We start from the raw sequence: 19245 nt of genomic DNA, 5'->3' as shown, positions 1-19245 counted from the left end.
CCCCAGAATATTTCAAGCAAATATCCCCATGTGCTTATGTGACTTTGCAGTTTACGACTACAGACTGTATGCTTCCCACTTCTTGCTTCTTTTTTTTTAATTCCACTGCAGGCCACACGATCGCAGATGATGAAATTGTCTTTATTTAATGCTGTGTTTAAAACATAATCGCATGTAATTGCGGGCTGTAACTGGCCTTATCTGTAATGAGCTTCAGTAATTGGGGTGCTTTACGCACCAGGTGGAGGATCCGAAAGGGCAGGAGGAATGTCATTAAGCGTCTCCAAAAGATTCCTCTTTACACACCCAGCTTGAGGTTTTGATAAGCAAAACACTCCACGCAAGGTCGGCTGGAGTGATACCGAAAATAGAGTCGCTGAATTTTGAATTTGAAAATATTGATCTGCCGAGGTAAGTCGGCGATGCTCTCTCCTGTGCGCCCTTCCTGCAGCAAAGGACAATCAAGCTGCCTTTAGCTTAAGAAAGTCATTTAATTTCCCCACAGGCGCCTCGGCTCAGTGCTCCCTTCTTTAATGATCTCGCAGGTTCATTGTAAAAAAAAAAAGAAAAAAAAAAATGACTCATCCTTAAATACAAAAGGAAGACCATGAGCGACTTGGCGGCACAGTAGGCACAGAGTCAACCTCATTTCTCTCCGGTAATAGCTGGAACAGATTGAAGTCCACGCGCAGTTTGGCTCCAGTGCCTTTATTAGTAAAGTGCTCAGCCTAGAAGTACATTCTTATTCACTAACATGCAATACTAAAAACAACCACACGTCTGGCCTACCGATAGCACGAATGAATGGACATGGCAACAATATTATCATAGAAAAAAATTAATAATGTGACTTCAAGTATACACACAGAACTTCAAGTAATGCACACATGTTTTTTTTTTGTTTTTTTTTATAAACACAAAATACAGTTTTTTCCAGCTGCAAAACTCAGAATAAAACATAGTTGTGGCACATTCTTCGACACGATTTCAGCGTTAGCAGAAAACAGCGACTGGTGGTTTCTACCGTGGTTTGGGGCCGTTTATAGTACATTCTACAGGTTGTTGTTGTTTTTAAAATAAAAGTCATCCAACTGGAAACGTAGGTCCTTTATAGTCGTGCGCATCCACGCGATTCGTAAGTAAGGTTTAATTAAAAACTGCTAATGAGGCGTGGCGCAGCCATTATCAGAAAAGTGGCTTAATAAAACCGTGGCGATCTGAAAACAATACATAACCACAATACACTGAACTGCTTAAAATGGAATAGTTTGATATTTTGGGGGGAATGAGCTTATTTGCCCTCTACTTCGAGGTAGACGAGAAGTCTCTTGTCTGCACGGTGAATGTGAAGCTATGCGACCGAGAGGTTAGCTTAGCTTAGCTTAGCTTAGGAAACGAGCCGCGAACGTAAGCGGTGACACATCATTCACGACAGACTGGAACCAGCGGGAAGCGGCTTCGTTTGCTTAATCTTAATTTATAAACTAGACTTCCTGAATAGTCTTCATAATAACGCAACACGTCGTTGTCGTTCTGTGAGTTTTTGTACGGATTGAAGAAACGAGATATAAGATGTTATCTGGTGTGATTTGGTAGGTTCTTTTTTTAACCTTCTGTTCAGAGACAACTGCTCCCCTGTTTCCAATCTTCACGCTAAGCTCAGCTAACCCGTCTCCTAGCTCTAGCTTCGTATTCAACACAAGAGCGGCATCGAGTTTCCTCATAAAACTTTACGAGAGAGCAAAACAAGCACGTTCCACAAAATGTCTAAACTATCCCAATTCTGATCTCTAGTCGTTCCGGTGGGACGGCGACTCTAATACTCAAGCAATTGTTCAACACGATACAAAATTACTGGTAATCTCTATATGCATAGATGGCGGTTGGACAAGATAGGACTTCTGATGGGCTTTAGCTACCTACAGGAGTCGGCGGGTCCCGCTTTTCAGGACGGCAAAAACAAAACAAAAAAAAGCTCTGTCGCTCAAAAAAAAAAAACGGAGACGAGAGAATGAAGCAATTACACATATCTAAGACAAAAACTGGTCATCTGCCTCATCCCTGGACCTGACCAGCACCACATATCCCACCAGGATGACACACAACTCCCATGCCTCCCAGGTCCCATCCCAAAATCTTTTGCTTTGAAGAGAGAGCCATCCCTGTAGATTTTTTCAGGACAGTAGGCTGTGACACGGCTCTCCGCGCGGGGTCAGACGATTCTACCAGATGTATCCTCCGTCGTCTGCCTCGCCCTCCTCCTCCTCCTCCTCTTCCGCCTCCTCGCCGGTGTCCTCCGCCTCCTTCTCCTCTTCGTCCTCCCATCCCACTCCACTCCCAAAATCTCCAGAATATCCCGCTACTTCATCTGGAAAAGGATCAACACGTGGAGTTTAATTTTTTGTTTGATCTATTATCATAAATGGGATATAATAGTCATAAATCACTGGCGTGTAATCACGTGAAGCTAAGATTTTTTTTTTTCGTTAGCTGAGAATGAGCCGTACGTGACTACACAGGCAGCAGGTCGTCTTCGCGGAGTCCGCCACGTTTTTCTACAGTAGCCCAGAGTGGACAAACCAAACACTGGCTCCACTGAAGGCCACCGTAGTTCTCCGACACGCTTGTGAAACTGCGATAACGTGAGCGATAACGGTGCAAAAACCGTGGTACCGCCAGCCGCCGCCTGACTTCTGCAGCTCCTAAAGTAGTATAGTGTGATGACCCCCCCCTTACCACAGTCAGGGTTGCCGTGGATTCTGGTGCCCATCATCTCTCCTCCATGCTGGTCGACGCACCAGCACTCCCCTCGGCTCTGGTCGCACTGAACTTTCCTGTAGTAGCCGTCCTCATCGCAGCTGGGAATGTAAACCCCTGCAATGAAGAGCACACGCACACGCACACGCACACACACACACACACACACACACACACACACACACACACACACACACACACACACGCCTCGCTGTTAAATATTCATACCCTTAGCACAAATAGCTGCCTCATGCTGATGCCTGAGATGAGCGCAGCGTAATCGAGAATGCCAGCAAGACCGTCAGTCAGAATGGAGAGGCAGATTTTTGGACAGCGAAAGCCTCCCTGTTTGTTTTACACGAGCGTGCCATATGCTGGCGATTTTGATACTCGGCGTAGTGTTTTTAAAAGAGAGTAAAAATGTAGCGACAGCCTCGGTGACAGAGCTCCACGACTGTTTCAGCCTCCCTCAGGAGAATCTCGTCAATCCCAAAGAGAAGTTCCCTAACTAAGCAACGAAACCCCCAAACACAAAGCGACGACACCACAAGACAAGAGGGACTCACACTCAACTTCTCTCTGGGTTTGGAAACTGAAGAGTGAAAAGCAGAGACTGTAGCGTTCTCAGGGAGCCGAGCCAGGAGGGGGGGGGGGGTCAGCCTGGCTCTTTCCTGAAGCCATCGCTGCCCTCCAATCCCCCGCCCCGAGTCTAACGCAGCACCTGATCCCTAAATGAGCCTCCTCCAGGCCTTAATACACTAAGTGGCTACACTACATATGTGTGACTTTGAAAGGATACTGCGTCAGCGGTCATTTCCTGTCCAAAAGACGTTCCTCAAAAGTGAGTTGCCGATCAAATATATCTTGAATTTCGCAGCACTGTTACGACAAACTTACCGGGCTTCTTCTTGGTCGCCTCCTGCACTTGGATCCTCTCCAGCTCAGCGAGGCACGGCGGCTCTGTGAGAAATCAAACAAGAAAAGTGACGACGGGCGAGACGCCTAAAACCGCTATCCCCCGAAACTTTGATCTCAATCAACGCTCCTCGTAATTGCATCATTTTCTTTGCCCGTATTGATTTGTCCAAGAAGTCTTGTATTTCATTCCCTTTGAGCCCGATTGATCGTGGAGAGCTCAGGTGAGAGAACATATGGATGAGAGTGACAAGGAAACGAGCTGAAGCTCTACAATGGATAGAAATAGAAACTCTGTATTGACCCTCAAAAGGTAATAAACTTTCTCCAGTATTTTGTAGATTTTCACAGCATTGCAAGATGCATTCACAAAGCATAATCGATAATTGTTAAAACAACAGTTTGTAATCATTTCTCGATATGAAGTCTGACGTCCTGTTCCAAATCATTATCATACAACCATTATGAGCTAAATGGTTTATAAATACCACCGGCTTGTAATCACAAATTGATTAGGGAGTCGGTGTAATCTGTGGCATGCAGGTTAAATGCCTGATCAATGGAGCAATCGACACGCAAACGACGTTAGCGCCGGAAACATCCTGCGTTTGTTTAGTAAAGGTCAAATGTTGCAAAGCTGAAATAGCAGCGAGAGCGAAGGTAACGTCCATGGAGACACCTGAACTAAACATAACGTTATTACTTTCATTACTAAATGAGTATTCAAGCACACCAGTGGTTTTTAGATTAATGTTAGGATTTTGACTGACGTTTCTCCGTTGATCCGCTTTCGGCTGTTTTATTCCTCGTAAAAAGAGAATTTAAGTTCTTTGTAAGTTCTAAGTTCTTTAGAATAATAATTCTTCAATATTCATTTGAAACATGAGATGAGTGGGGATATTGTGTGACCTCGTAAAAGCTCACTACGTACTAGCATAGAGGCTATTGCACCTGGTATCACCATATACCATGAGCAGTTGTAAATTCATATGTTAAGAAAATGGTAAATTGGTAAAAAGCTGACGCTGCACAAATAGATTCAGGAAGTATTCAGACTGCTTTTGTTTCTGATATGCATTGTCAGCTCCGTTGTAAGACCTCATACAGACAGGTGTGTGTGTGTGTGTGTGTGTGTGCCTTTGATTGCAGGTGGTCTCCGATCCAGCCGTCGAAACATCTCCAAGATGTCATATTTCAGATATTTCTAAAATCCTGTTTTCAAGGCTGTGAACATGACAAAAGGTGGAGGTCTATGAATGCTCTGTAGTTGTAACTATGCGACTGCGTGTTCATAACACCCACATGATCACCGCCACAGAAGCCAGGAGGGGGTTTGATTGAAGTCTGCCTGATGTGAACATAACGATGCTTTGTTCGTCGGACTTCTGGGATAATCATCAACTCCCATCGGGGAACAGCGTGTTCCAGAAGCGGTTCGTAAATGTAGCGGAACAGCTGAGGCCAAAAGATCAACGACGGGTCCATGACCATTTGTGTCGGAACGAGAGCCGAGTTGTGACCAGGAAGTCGTCGGTGCAACGAAAGGAAACCACTAGTGAAAAAGAAGCGGAGGAGGAAGCAGTCAAGCCGACGGAGGAGTCTTTTTTTTTTAGCTCAAGGGAACCCTGAATCAGGTAAAGTTCGTCTGAAGGACTTTCTATTTGCCAGAAAGTTATTCTGGCAAACCGTCAGATGACTCAGATAAAAACAAGGTCCAGATTGTTCTCAGCAGGAGAATGAGAGGACTGCTTATCATGTCTTGGAATATTGTCAGACCTGGATGGAGGGTGGAGAATTCAAGCGTAGGTTTGTACAGACAGACGAAGGTTAAAGAGAAGAAACAAGACAAAACCAGAATGTGCTTTTGAAGATGTTGATTTTCGGCTGAAAAAAAAAATAAAATCCTGCAATCCTGAAATTAAAGCCTGTAGGCTTTCAGACTCGGTCAAAAATTGTCATTTGTTTTTTGGAAATACGCTTATTTGCTTTCTTGCGGGGAGTTTGAGCCAGCAGGCGATTAGCTTAGATTAAAAAAAAAAAGCTCTCTCCTCCAAAATATACCAGCACCTCTAAAAGTCACAAATGAACAAGATGCTTCTACTCGTTTAGGCCGCACACCATTAGACATGTAAAAATGTGTGTTTTTAATAGCAGTTAAGTGCCGAAACTATTGTTTTTGTTCCCTGAAATTTGGACAGAGCCAAGCTAGCTGTTCCCCCCTTCTTAAAGTCGTTAAGCTAAGCTAATAGCATGCTGGTTCTAGCTAGATACTTAACACATAGATATGGGAGAGGTATTGATCTTCTGATCCAACTCTCATTCTCAAAATGTCAAACGATTCCTTAGTTTGACATTTTGTCCCTCCATAGCAGGGTTGTTTTAACACTCGGAGACGCCGCTCTCTGGTCGAGATCCCCTTCACTCACTTTCTCTCCAGAAGCAGAGGCACCACTCCGCTGTGGAGACCTTCCCGTCCTTGTAGCTGTCGCAGGAGTTGAAGAAGGGCCGGATGCAGACCTCGTACTTGTCCAGGTTAATAGCAGCCAGCTCCGCCTGGTCCAGATACAGGTCACTGTTGGTGTCCAGCCTCGAGAACATCCAGCCGATGGAGTCCTTGCAGCTGGCAACGAGGCTCTTGTCCAGCACTGTCAAGCAACAACAAAAACAATTTGCTTTGCACTTTAGTTTCTTTTCTGTTTAGACTACACGTCTTTTCTGCGCAGACAATTGAGTTGTGAGTTTGAGAATAAAAGCGCTTTTGTGAGTTTCTGACCTGAAGCGGTGCCAGCTCTGAGCTTGCCAGAGTTATTCTGCTTCGCGTTTCCATGAAGGAGTTGGAACCAGTCTCTCAGGCGGTCTCCCAAGTCTGCCAGGTCCTGGCCAGTGCAGCTCTCTGAGGGAGCAACAACAACAAAAAAAATAAAAGGGAATCCCAGCATTCAAAAACCTTGGCAGACAGTTAACAGCAATCTGACTCACCTTCCCAAAAGACAGGGCCTCCTATTGCTTCTGCTCATGTACACAGTGAACAGAATCAAAAGGTTTCACTCGCGTGCAAAGCCGTCATTCACAAGTAGACGAGCCGCCACTCAATTAATCAATTAACTCTAAGGCCTGAAATTGCTATTATCCAATAGGAATCCACTTTCACTCTCAGGCTAAGCACTAGATGAAAAGCAGAAGTCACAATTCATCCTTTTGATCAATTGGCATTTTCACAAGCTTGGACAATCGATGCCGTTTGGCTCGCAATGATAGATAGTGTACACTCTAAATAATTAATCACGACAGGGCTGAAAGAGCACTTTAACCACATGGGGGGATATTTGGCTAACAGTAATCTCTGAAATTGGTGAGTATTGATCCTAAATGTGGAACACTGGGTTGATTAGTCCTCTCCCACTGACAGCATGCTGTGTAAAGGGACGACAGCCGTGCAGAAAAGGGGAAGCGTGAATCCCGAAATTAAGACGGATAAGAAGAAGGAAGAGAAAAAGGCCACTTGCCACGTTTTGCCTCAGTATTTGAGAGGGTAGCGGAGGCTGTGGCGCAGGGGCAGAAGCCAGCGCACATGACGTTCAGCTCTTTGCCGGTGAGGCAGGCCTGCTGCTCCATCTTACACTGTGAGGAGAAGGAGACAGTTAAAATATTTATGGAGGTGACCGCAGGAAAGAGCGATTGCTCATTCAGATGAGACGCTGCACTTTGGGGGGAAAAAAAAAAAAAAAAAAAAAAAAAGGCAGCAAGAATGAGCTGTCATTTTCCGAAACCCAGCCTTCTCATGACAAGGTCAAAATTAAAAACTCTACACGAATCAATAAGGAGTCCTGGCAGCGGCCGGGTGCACAAGTGATGCCGCTAAAAAAAAAAGAAGAAAAACAACAACGCCGGCAGTCATTAATCATACGGCCACGTTGAGCCGGTCGCACTTGTCCTCCCGCGAGCGGTGATGAACTGTGCCGCCCTGCTGCGTCCACGTATATGTCAGCGCAGCAGGAAACGGCTCCTGACTGGACTCCTCTCCTTATTTAAAATGATGACACGGGCGCCTTTTCAGGGCTTTTATGGTTAGAAGAATCCAGTAATAAAGCAAAAAAAAATATATATAAAAAAAAGTCCAAAGTAAGAGGTAGAGTGCTTTTAGAGCGAGATGATGCTGCTGCAGAATGAAATCTTTTACCTCAGAGGCGTAGTTGTGTCCATCAGAGCCACACACAGGTGAGGAGGCAGCAACGGGACAAGGCTTGCAGCTGTTTTCCTGAGCCTCCAGCTGCCCCGACTGTTTGACTCTGATCGTTACAGGAAAAAGGGGAAAAGGATCAAACGTCAGACCGAATTACAGAGGAAACATTCTTCTTACTTCCAGGGTTTTCAGGATATCCGTTAGCGAGATGCCATCCCTATACAACAGAGGTGAATGGGATGTTGTTTTATGTTCCCCACACAGCACTGAAGCAGTACATTTAACAAGAACAGTCTACAGACATGCTAGGAGCTCCACACAGTGTTGCTAAATGCTAAGTCCGCATGCTAACATGCTCGAACTGGCAATGCTAACACCTGCTAAAAATCAGCAGGTTATCAGGTTTTCCATGATTTTAAACCATCTTAATTTAGCGTGTCAGGATGCCAACATTTTCTAATTAGTAACACAAAGTAAAGCTCAGGCTGATGGGTGTGCGGGTATATTTGTTTATCAATCATTAAGTAAAAGTTGAACCTGATGATGGCAAAAGGAAAAGCTAGGGATCAGCTAAATGATTACAATCAATTGTGAAGGAGACGTGGATGAACTGTTGCTAGAGAAAAAAGTACGGGGATCGTGAAAGTGAATAGGATTCATCCTCTGGGGACCATAGATGTCATGGTAATCAATCCAATGGTTGTCGAGATACTAAAAGTCAACGTCGACGACATCGCCTCTCCTACATCAATGTGGCTAAAAAGCTCAAAAGTATCTCCTTCCAGAAATATTGATCCTGCTGCACACCGTCAACAGTTTTCATTGTGCCTGTTTCTTTAGTAGAGAGTATTTTCAGAGAGAACAGTTGACAGAGAGGTCTGCGGATTTTCCAGGGCATCAGATAACGTCTGTCTTCCACAGGGTTTCAAATGAAATACAGACAAGACTCTAAGACAGCTGAGTCACCGCCTAGCTAACACTTACGTCTCAACACTGTAGCACTGAAGATACTTCTAGTTGTTTGTTTGAGAGGGATGCAATTTTCCGACGACATCTTGCTCAAATTCGATTACACTTGACGAAAATAATCAGCAATATAAATTTAACGGGACACTGTTTGGGGAAGACATGTCGCTGTTGATTAAGTAAATGTTCCGTTCACTTTCACTGCGGTGGGACGGCAACAGAAACCCTAGAGACCGATATTTTTGATCTCGGGTAAATAAAAACAGAATTGTCTGCATTTGCTTGTTAATATTTGAAAGCGCTGTTTTGTAAAAAAAAAAAAAATCCCACTTCGCATCTTCTCGTCTGATTGACTTCATGTTCAGTGAGCACAGCGCTTTGCGGTGCGGCTTCTGCTACTTAATGATGCCGGGACGGTTTTGGCGCGGTTGCGCTCGTGCTTATTACCCATTATTCGACACAGTCGCTCTCATCTCTGGAGTGACTCTGTAAGTGAAGCACTTTATTGAAAAAGATAAACGCCTGTTGCAGCAGATAGACTTTCAAGGTGGTAATAATTCACTTCATTAATTCTTTTCAGACTGCAACTCTGCTCATTTGTTTTCCAGTCAAAGTGGAATAAATGGATGAAGGACTAGATAAGTGATTTTTAGTGAGCTTTACACAGAAAAACTAAAGGATCATTGTGAAGGGAGGAGCATTACATTGCATTAAATGACCACAGTGGCAAGTATTTTGTATTTACATTTTGTTTCAGGAACGGGGACCACGCCCCGGATACAGCCCATTTCCCCGGCACAAGTACTTAAGCACAACGAACCTGTTCACTTCCTCTTTGACTCAGTTTTCACATCAGCCCCCACTCTACAGTCTCCATCCCTCTGTTCCCGCCAGGCATCGGACACCAACGGTCCACTATAGCTTCCCCCAACCTTCTTTCTACGACCCTCTCTACCCTCCTCCCTTCTTCTTCATTACACCCTTTCATCCCTACATCCCCTACCCTACATCCTTTTCATCCCTCGACCCCTACCCCACATCCCTTGATCCCTCTACCTCGACCCCTTCATCCCTCTACCTTGACCCCTACCCCACATCCCTCTACCTTGACCCCTTCATCCCTCTACCTTGACCCCTACCCCACATCCCTCTACCTCGACTCCAACCCCACATCCCTTCATCCCTCTACCTCGACCCCCTTCATCCCTCTACCTCAACCCCTACCCCACATCCCTTCATCCTCTCTACCTCGACCCCTTCATCCCTCTACCTCGACCCCTACCCCACATCCCTTCATCCTCTCTACCTCGACCCTTTCATCCCTCTGCCTCGACCCCTACCCCACATCCCTTCATCCTTCTACCTCAACCCTTACCCCACACCCCTTCATCCCTCTACCTCGACCCTTTCATCCCTCTACCTCGACCCCTACCTCACATCCCTTCATCCCTCTACCCCTACCCCACATCCCTTCATCCCTCTACCTCGACCCCTTCAAACCCTCTCACAATAAACCTCTCAAAACCTATTTTTGTTGTATGGCCTGGTCCTTGTTAGTGAATTTAGCTGTCATGGTTTCAACCCAACCCACCTCCTCTAAAGCTCCCCTCTTATCAACATGGGAAGTTCAGTAAAGTATTATTTCTGGGAGTCGGGCACACTGTGTACTCCATGCTTAAGTGGTTTGAGAGGTAAGAACACTGTTGCTTAGTGACAGACAATAAGACTGACGTTACCGAATACCTTTAGTTTTCTTGTGTGTGTTCTTTGCACGTCATTGGTCACGCTATGATAGACTTGACAACAAAATAAATTATGAATGCATGAAGCGAGACCCAATGCTGAGATACATTTGGCACAAAGAAAAAAACACAATATGCTGTAGCCGATCAGCCAGTTCCATGCTGCATGTGGTGCACAAACATGAGAATCTGGTGTTGAGGATTATCACATCCATGGAGCTGAGGAGACTTTGTCCACCTTCATCCGATTTGATGACCTGTTCATTTTAGTCTTAAATAAACGTATGAATTCACAAACTGATGATCCGTGTAGCTTTAAGTAATTACACTAAGTAATAGTGGCTTGATATTAATTAAAACTGAGCCATGGGAGTTCATTATACATCATGCATTAGATTAGATCATGACGAGTCATGGACTAAGCATTAATCATTCATAAAGTATGTACCCTTGACATTAGGTGTTACCCATTAAGCTAGCATCTCTTTCCTGCGTCGCAGCACGACTTATGATTTCAAGTGTGTAGTCATGTATGAGGATAAATAATGGCCATAAAGATTTGAATCTTATAAGCAACTAAAGTTTAATCCCCGCTGAAAAATAAATTATGACATAAAACACCACTGAACGTATAGCACAGCAATATATGATTTTGAATCTATGCGATATCCCTCCCTCTGACGTTAGGACTCAACCTACCTTTGCTCCATTTTCTTGCGATTGACACACATGGCCCTCTGGTAGCCCTGAGCGACGCACACCTTATGGCGGCTGCACTTCACATTCTGGCACGGGTCCTTGGTGGTGTCCACGGCTGCGAGCGCAAAAAACAAACAACACTGCAAATCACCAGAGGTGTCAATCACAGCTGGGGTGTTTTTGCTTTAATCCTCTATTTTTGTCACCTCCTGGAGAAAAAGAAAATACAGAGCTTCCGGGTGTTGTTTCATTCGTCTTGACAAGAAGCATGTGTTCAACAGATTGGAAAGACAGACGAAAACAGCCATTTTAAGTGCTGCGTATTCAAAATCGTTATATATTTACACCTTTTAACGTGATCTTCCATCCTCTCTTTTCAACACGGGCGTATGCAGTAAAAAAAAAAAAAAAAATCACAAAAATGTGAAAAATATTCTAGCGGTGTGCACAAATGAGTCCATTGATTTTATAGTCAGCACCGCTGAAAAAACATGGACGCCTAGCTGTCATTAGCAGGGCAGCCTGTCATCAGCAGCGCTGCCTGCAGTCTCCAACGACTCCGTCTGATTGCCAGAAAGCCTGACAGCACTGATTGAGCATCTCTTTCTCTCGACTTGTCACATCTCACTTCCCCCATGTCAACTTATCACTGTCTCTCCGCATCTTGCCTCTCTCTTCTCTCTCTCTCTCTCTCTCACACACACAAACACTCCATCTTTGTCTCCAACGTTCCCTTTCTTTCCATCCTCTCCCCAGCTCTTCTCTCTCTCTCTCTCTGTCTATCTGTGGAGAGTTGAACTATCCAATGCCAACCTCTCTCCTTCACCGATCGCCTGAGACGGAAATAGCACCGCGCCCCTCCACCTCCCTCAGCCTCTGGTCAATGCCGTCCCAAACCGTATATACGTCACGCCATCACGGGCCATTTTCTGCCTTGCAGGGTGAGGCCTCGGCAAGTGAGCAGCGAGAGGCGGTCGGTGAGAGGCATTTAAGCCGCGAAATCCTGAGTCAGCTTTGAGCAGCTGCTTTGCAGTCAACACGGTCAACAGACAAGGTGGCTGCCAGCCAGATTCCTGCAAAATCCTAAGACTAGGTGGTACTTTGATGCTGCAGCAGGGAGGTACAGGGGAACAGCGGGTGACACGTCGAATCTGAGGGGGATCCAAAAATACTGGTAGGGAGCTGTGTGCCTGTGGTGTTTCTGTTCTATAAGACCAGGTATGACAGCGAGCTTGGTGACTGGAGTTCATAAAGAGCAGCACCGCTTCCGAGCTTCCGAGCTTCCGAGCTTTTGTGATCCACTGAGCCTTTGTTCCACAATGCATTTTTTATTATGGAGGTGTTGGTTCCCATTGTTTTGTTTTTTTAGGATAGCAGGATTCTAAGTTACCTAGTCCTCATTTGTGACTTCAGGCCTCAACGCAAACATTGGCAGGAAACATCAAATGATTTAATTTTTCCAAGACCTACACAAAAAAAATAAAAAAAATAATCTGAGCTCAGAAACTCCTTAACATTTCAACAGACGGATGCTGTCTGCGTAGACGTAGAAGGGCAGAGCAAGGCAACTATAGTGGTCTGTGAAAATATTGCAAACATATCTGTGAGATCGAGAAGATACATGTGAAGACACAAACCAGCAGACGACAGCTACAAAATGATAACCATAAAGTGCTGATCATTAGACTCGGTGCAGTTATTCTTAAACATTGCAAGATGTTTTAATATTTCCCCAATTTTCTGTTAACGTTCTGCGCTTAAATTAATAAGCAAATAAGAAAATTAGCATATCCATCACATGCTTATCTATCTTGAACCATATCAAAAGCAACAACTACTAAATAGTCAAATAGATGAGAGTTTAGCGTCGGTGAGATAACACTGGTTATGTTTTTTGCAGCCTGTCGAATTGAATTGCAAATCTGTTTGTATAAATTCCACTTCTCAGAAGGGAAGAACTTCCCGAGTACAAAAGACGAAGAGAAGCTTCAGAGAAGCTCAAAGACAGAATGAAAGCGAAGAGTCGCTCCACATAAAATATTTTTTCTGTCATAAAAACCTCCCAAGAATCAACCCGGACTGTCACCATACATCTCGTTTTATCTATTCCTTTAAAACCAAAGAGAGCAAAGACATTTCATATTCTCACATCACTCAGGGTTTCCTCGAGCTTTCTTCTGGCTCGTCTCACACAGACTGTCACAGTGGATTTTTGTTGGCGGCTTCTATCAGAGTACAAGGTTTAACATTCCATTTTGTTAATAACGGATTCAGTCAGGGACCATAAAGTTTTTATGGGGGGGGGGGGGGGCGGGGAACCAAACCGAGTGGTATTTTTTTTTTTTAGAGGTGTAATATACCCAACTTTAACCACTTTATTCTGTGCCATTTTACAGTGACTGTACCTGCCGACCGCTAGCACAGACACCACAGAGAGACCAGTGAGCCGTCTGAATATATGAGGACGAATAAAATAAAATAGTAGAAAAGCACTCAAGGGGGGGGGGGGGGGGGGGCACGCCGGTACAAAGTCTCTACATTCCTCTTTATGGGTTAGTTTGAGAATAGAAATCTGAATCTGGATACAATACGCTCATTCAGCGAGACAAAACATTATGCATATTATATATATATGTGTCCAGAAATACCATGGCTTGGCATGAGTATGAACATAGATTTTGGAGAATATATCCTCTGAGAACAATATCACTTCGGATGATTTTATAGCTGTTTTATAGCTGCAGCTGTACATTGAACCTGTAAAATAAAATCATCTACATTTGGTTTTCAACTGTTAGCGAAACACACCTGTCCAAAACAATAAAAGTGAGCCGCAGAGCGCAGTATAAACAAGGACTATATTTAGCGAAGAGTGGATGAAATGTATAGAAGGCGTGGAGGAAAATGCTTTTGTGGAAAACATACAATGACTGAAATTAGCTGTTATCAGCTTTTAAGTTGATACGGTGGCAAACAATAGTCATTCACAGGTCCAAGAGATCAACACAGACCAACGTTAGCATTACGTTAGCGTTACGTTAGCATTATCTAGCACCTGGTGAATACGAGACACGTTCTCCTGTTATCTGTTTTTGGTCTCCACCAACTCCTGAGGGAAACATCTGGCTCTCTAGCTGTGTTACCACGATGTTCACCAGCAAGTCCTTCACTGGAGTCACGGTGAGTTTACAGAGGGGGGGGGTGTTTAGGGCATTTTCACTGAAAACAGCTGCCTGTCGCGGCCGAAAAAACAACAACCGATTAGAGTAGTGAGAGTGAATTAAAACGGTAAAGTTAAAGCTGAAACGCTCTGTAGAGCTGTGGGGCTTTTTTTCCCCCACTACAAGTCCCCCCTTTTCACATTACATAGACAGTAATGTGAGACAAAAACAAATATGCTGATTACAGCTACTTTAAAGTAAACAAGCTTTAATAATCCAGGAATAAATAAATGTGCTTCTGCCCGTCACAACTCAGGAGTTTTTGAAATACTGAGAACTTCATAAACAGCCATGTGTTAGGGGCTTTGGTGGACGTGAATCTCCAGCCCAAATATTGACTTTAATATAAACCTTATAATGACTTTACTATATGTTCCCATGGAAACGCAGCTTGGCGTTTTCAGTATAGTTTCAGATGGATCCCAATCTTCAGTATTTCAAGACGTCAAGTCTGCCTCCAAGCAACAGCTTAAGACCTAAACACGTCCCTCACGTTCATATACAACTCCTACACGCTGAAGATGAAATCCAAGCACGAGATCAGATTTGCATTAAAGCTCAAGTGTTTTTTTTGCGCCTCGCCCACTCTGCTGGTTGTTTACATCGCGCCGCATTGACAATTCAGTGCAGGGACGCGTAAGGGCCATTAGGGGTTTTGAATCCGCCTGTAATCATGTCAACAAAAGAGATGAAACCCGCCACCAGCCCGTTTCCAATCTCTCGGAGATTATTATTGTTATTACGCCGCCATCAAAAAAACATAATATAACACGATGGCTTTCTCGTCCGTGATCAGCTTCCTCCCCCTTTTGTCTGTGCGAGTTCTCTGCTGAACGGTCGCAGTTGGACAGGATCCTCCATCAACGGCCTTCATCAATTTTAGTTTTACGTTCACATTGTCAGCGCGTGCGTTTAATAAAGTACTTTAAAAGAACAAGAAGATCCGCAAAAGACCTGCCAAGAAAATAGTAGCGGCCGTCTGAAACCGAAAAGATTAAGTGCTGATGAATATTAAAAGCACGAGAAGACGGGGCTTTAAGAAAATTAGTTTCGACTGGATTTTGCAATTACTGTCATCGCAGAAGACGCTTTTTTTTTTTTTTTTTAACCCTTCGGTTTAATTGGTGGTCGCCGCGTTAAAACAACCTGCAGCTTTTATTCAACTCCAACGGAGCTACGAAATGATTTACTCGTAATTAAAAAAAAAAGGATGCAACACCTCTTAATTACACATTATGTCTGAATAATTTCACAAAGTTTGTACAAATGGAAGCATAATCAGAGTCATTTTTTTCTTTCCGTCTCTGGCATTAGAGAAGTTTGATTTATCGGCTAAAATAAACAACGTCACGGTCAAATAGTAGGTTCCTTATTGCTGACGTCTCAATCGGCTCGCATTACAAAAAGAACCAGAAGAGTCTGAAGTCTCCCATTTAGGTCTTTTTGTTCCAGCAGGTACACCTTTTCTGCCGTCCTTTTAAATTAGCAATAAAGAGGACCCTGATCAATTAACTGTGCAGAATGAGCTCCAGTGGGAGTTGGGACGAGGATGAAATCAATGGTATTCAAATGAACGCCTCCCACGCCGCAGCGAGCGAGGCGTTTTCTTGAGGCTACATTAGCTATTCTCCCTGTTGTAAGAACAGATGCTGGGATAACGTCTGGAGCTGCCGCTTCTCACATCTTTCACCCTTTGAGGTGAAATCTTCAAGACCATTCCACGTCTTTTATTAAGCGAGGCGGCGTGGGTGTGGCGCTACGGCCGACCGCCCGCACTCCTCTCACCTCAGCGGTGAAGGAACGCACTGCCAGCTAACCCCAAAGGGCCGCCTCGATTGGCTGAAACACGTACGGACGGCATCGTTATAATCTGAGCTGTGCAATGATTCACGCTACATTACCTCCACCGCAAGAAGAGCTAGCGTTCGACGAGCTTAAGCCGCCGTTAAGTTGCACAGCTGCATGTTCTGAAGCTCAGGTTCAGTCCAAAACGTATTTGTTTTTATATATTATGATAATGTTAATGTAAAACTATTGATCTTCTCGAGACCTCAGCTAAACCACCTTATTTACAATGTCCTCTAGTGGAAGCTAGATGATCTCGACGAGTTTTCTACAGCGACTGTTTAAACCACAGCTGGGCTTTCGTCAAATCGAGTTTCACACTGTCAGCGGTTTTTCGGGGGAATTATACACTTTTTTTGTATACAACCAGCTGTCTTCTTGAAAGACACACTGCAGAATGTTTCAAACGGTAAGCTCAATACTAGGATTTATTTTCCCCAAATTTGGAAGATTTGCAGTCTCTTTCATTTTAGTTGAATACAGAAAATAGGCATTTCACAGAAATCACCATTTTCACATAAAGTCTCCTTCCTCCTCCACAGTTAGACTCTTTTTTTTTTTTTTCCCTGACTACCCCATGGAGGTAAATGGAACCTGGTGGGAGTTTGGAGTTGAGCCCTCAGCAACAAAGGCAATTACAGCAGGCTTTTCAAACTAATGGATCCGACTGAAGGCTCAGACTCTCCTTTCCTGAATCACAACTGCGTTCTCATCGTCCACGAGCTCCGACACTCTTGACCAGCGCTCCCCACGCGCCGGTCGACCTCACACAACCGCTGCAATTAAGAAATGCCATCACTTCTGTGTTGTGCACTGCACTATTTCATTGTCTATAGCAAATGCGCAAAGGTAGACGAGCACTTAGCGTTGATTACAGTACGCTGGTAGAATCTGAAATACAGCAGGGGGGTTTTTTTTCTTTGCGGTAGAACTGGCCGTTTAAGTGAAGCCTTTTAAATATTAAAAGTCTTTGCAATCCGTCTCTGCATGTAGTCCAGCATACACTCAGGCTCTCAGAAGAAAAGCCATTAAACCGCACAGCCGTCCTCAGAAATCGTCTCTAATCAGAGAACATCAGACTTACTTTCGTCGGAGCCCGTGTTCTCCTCCATGTTTTTGATGTAGTCATCCTGGAAAGAAAATGTATTTGCATTAATGGATTTAATATTTGATTTTAGTGAAACACACTGGAGGAAATATGCTTTCGCACTCATTCATAATGAGAATTCAGAAAACTTAAATAATGAAGAGAGAAACTTTGCTTTTTTCATAACACACAAAAACCTCAAGGAGTTATTTTTCAATCCAAGGTTAAATTAAAGTAATTTCTGTGAACATTTTTAGTCACCACATATTCTGTTATCTGTATTTCCATCTTTGAGTTAAAGTAACAGAAGTGTAACCCAGGGCTTACAACCCCAAGAAATAACGACTCAATGTCAATAAGAGATTAAATTTCCCTCTAACGGCATGTTATTCATCGCCATCGCTGTCAAGGTTTTGCACTTTTGCTGATGACATTCAACTCTTCTTTCCAACATATATTAAATTACTTTAAATGGTGAATGGATACAAGTTTGCCAGAAATAATAGCATACATAACTACATACTTTTAGTTATTTCTATCTGTTTTTTTGATTTATGTCGAAGTTCTACCATTTCCTTTAACGCTGCCGTGTCCTTTCTGTCTTTTATCTGCTCTGGTTTTTCTGCTGTTTTACAGTCATATACTGTCACCGTGAAATGTTTTACATAAACTCAAGAAGGTAATAGTTTGATCTTTTGGAAAATTTTGCTTAGTCACTATCTTGTCGAGAGTTAGATGAGAACATTGATACCACTCTCATGTCTGTATGCTAAATGTGTAGCTGGAACCAGTGGGCGATTAGCTTAGCTTAGCACAAAGACTGGAAACAGGTGGAAACAGCTAGCCTGGCTCCGTCCAAACATCCTTTTTACACTTTGGTTATGGAACCAATTTAGATGTGCAGATATGGATTTTGTTATGTTTGTACAGAGCCAGGCTAGCTGTTTCCAGTTGTTATGCTAAGCTAAGTTAAGCTAAGAGGCTTCCTAGTTAGCATAGAAGCATGAGTGGTATTGATCTTCTCGTCTAATCCTCAGCAAGAAAACGAGTACGCATATTTCCCAAAATGGCAGGCGGTTTCTTCAAGTGTTGTATTAGAGTTATTGCGGTTGTTGTTGTTGTAAATCTCTAACATTAAGTAAACTGCAAAAAGCATCTTATGAAAAGACCTGGAATATCTTAGCTCCTGCACTGTTGCAGAGGGAATATTTGAAAACTAACTCTGGTTTTTAGATTGCGTCCCTGGCGAGGTTGCGCTGGAACGATGATCAAAATTCAGTGTCCCCCCCCGCCGCCCATTTTGCTCTGCGTGTCAGGACAGAGAGGATCAACTGTAAAGCGGTTACTACACGAGGCCCAGAGAGGACTCTGAGGATCGGGTCTGTTCAGTTTAGCTCAGTCTTATTCTGCTCAGGGGACACAGAGACCGAACTCTCAAGTCATGCTGAACAAGTATAGCCGACGGCATTTTAAACACTGTGCACAGGGTGAGTAGTTAAAGGGATAGTTGTGTGTTTTAACTGAAGTGAATTGAGCTCTTTTATTAAAAGGCAGGTGACACGTACAGCCAAAAAGAGAGTCGTCAAAACAGACAATGTCACTGTACAAATGAACAAAAGAGACACTAACCTCGACTTCCTGTGGCAATGACAAGCAGCAGCGGGGGAGAAAGAAAGACAGAGCCATTGTTAGCGGAAAGAAAAACACACTTAAAAAGTTCTCATTTTGCTTCCATTCAGCATGCAAACAGTGGGGTTGGTTTATTACAGCTATGGCAGCAGTTCAAACTGTCAGCCCTTAATGCACGCCGATTGCAAATACATGCCTTAG

The 19245-nt window shown here is 43.8% G+C and overlaps 1 protein-coding gene across 1 annotated transcript; it reads right to left on the bottom strand.

The window, feature by feature from the left end:
• Positions 1-667: 667 nt before the first annotated feature.
• Positions 668-17461, bottom strand: LOC137892020 (testican-2-like). The gene is made up of 9 exons (XM_068736909.1): positions 17413-17461; positions 11263-11377; positions 7853-7961; positions 7182-7293; positions 6446-6565; positions 6099-6317; positions 3655-3717; positions 2737-2874; positions 668-2368 (listed from the first exon to the last, which is right to left on the bottom strand). Exons 1-9 carry the CDS (start codon positions 17438-17440, stop codon positions 2223-2225), a joined length of 1050 nt encoding a protein of 349 aa, XP_068593010.1. The 5' UTR covers positions 17441-17461; the 3' UTR covers positions 668-2222.
• Positions 17462-19245: the final 1784 nt, after the last annotated feature.

The sequence above is a fragment of the Cebidichthys violaceus genome, unplaced genomic scaffold (assembly GCF_023349555.1).
Source record: "Cebidichthys violaceus isolate CVI_PGR_0920_01 unplaced genomic scaffold, fCebVio1.0.p SCAF_74, whole genome shotgun sequence".
NCBI classification, from domain to species: domain Eukaryota; kingdom Metazoa; phylum Chordata; class Actinopteri; order Perciformes; family Stichaeidae; genus Cebidichthys; species Cebidichthys violaceus.
The sequence above is the reverse complement of the archived record's forward strand: the minus strand, read 5'-3'. Positions and strand labels throughout refer to the sequence as shown.

Coding starts and splice junctions, on each gene's coding strand:
- LOC137892020 (XM_068736909.1), bottom strand. CDS start 17,440: ATGGAGGAGAACACGGGCTCCGACGAAA. Junction 3,718..6,098: donor CCTCTGCTTCTGGAGAGAAA/GTGAGTGAAGGG, acceptor GATTTCTCACAG/AGCCGCCGTGCCTCGCTGAG. Junction 2,875..3,654: donor GGCGACCAAGAAGAAGCCCG/GTAAGTTTGTCG, acceptor TCTTCATTGCAG/GGGTTTACATTCCCAGCTGC.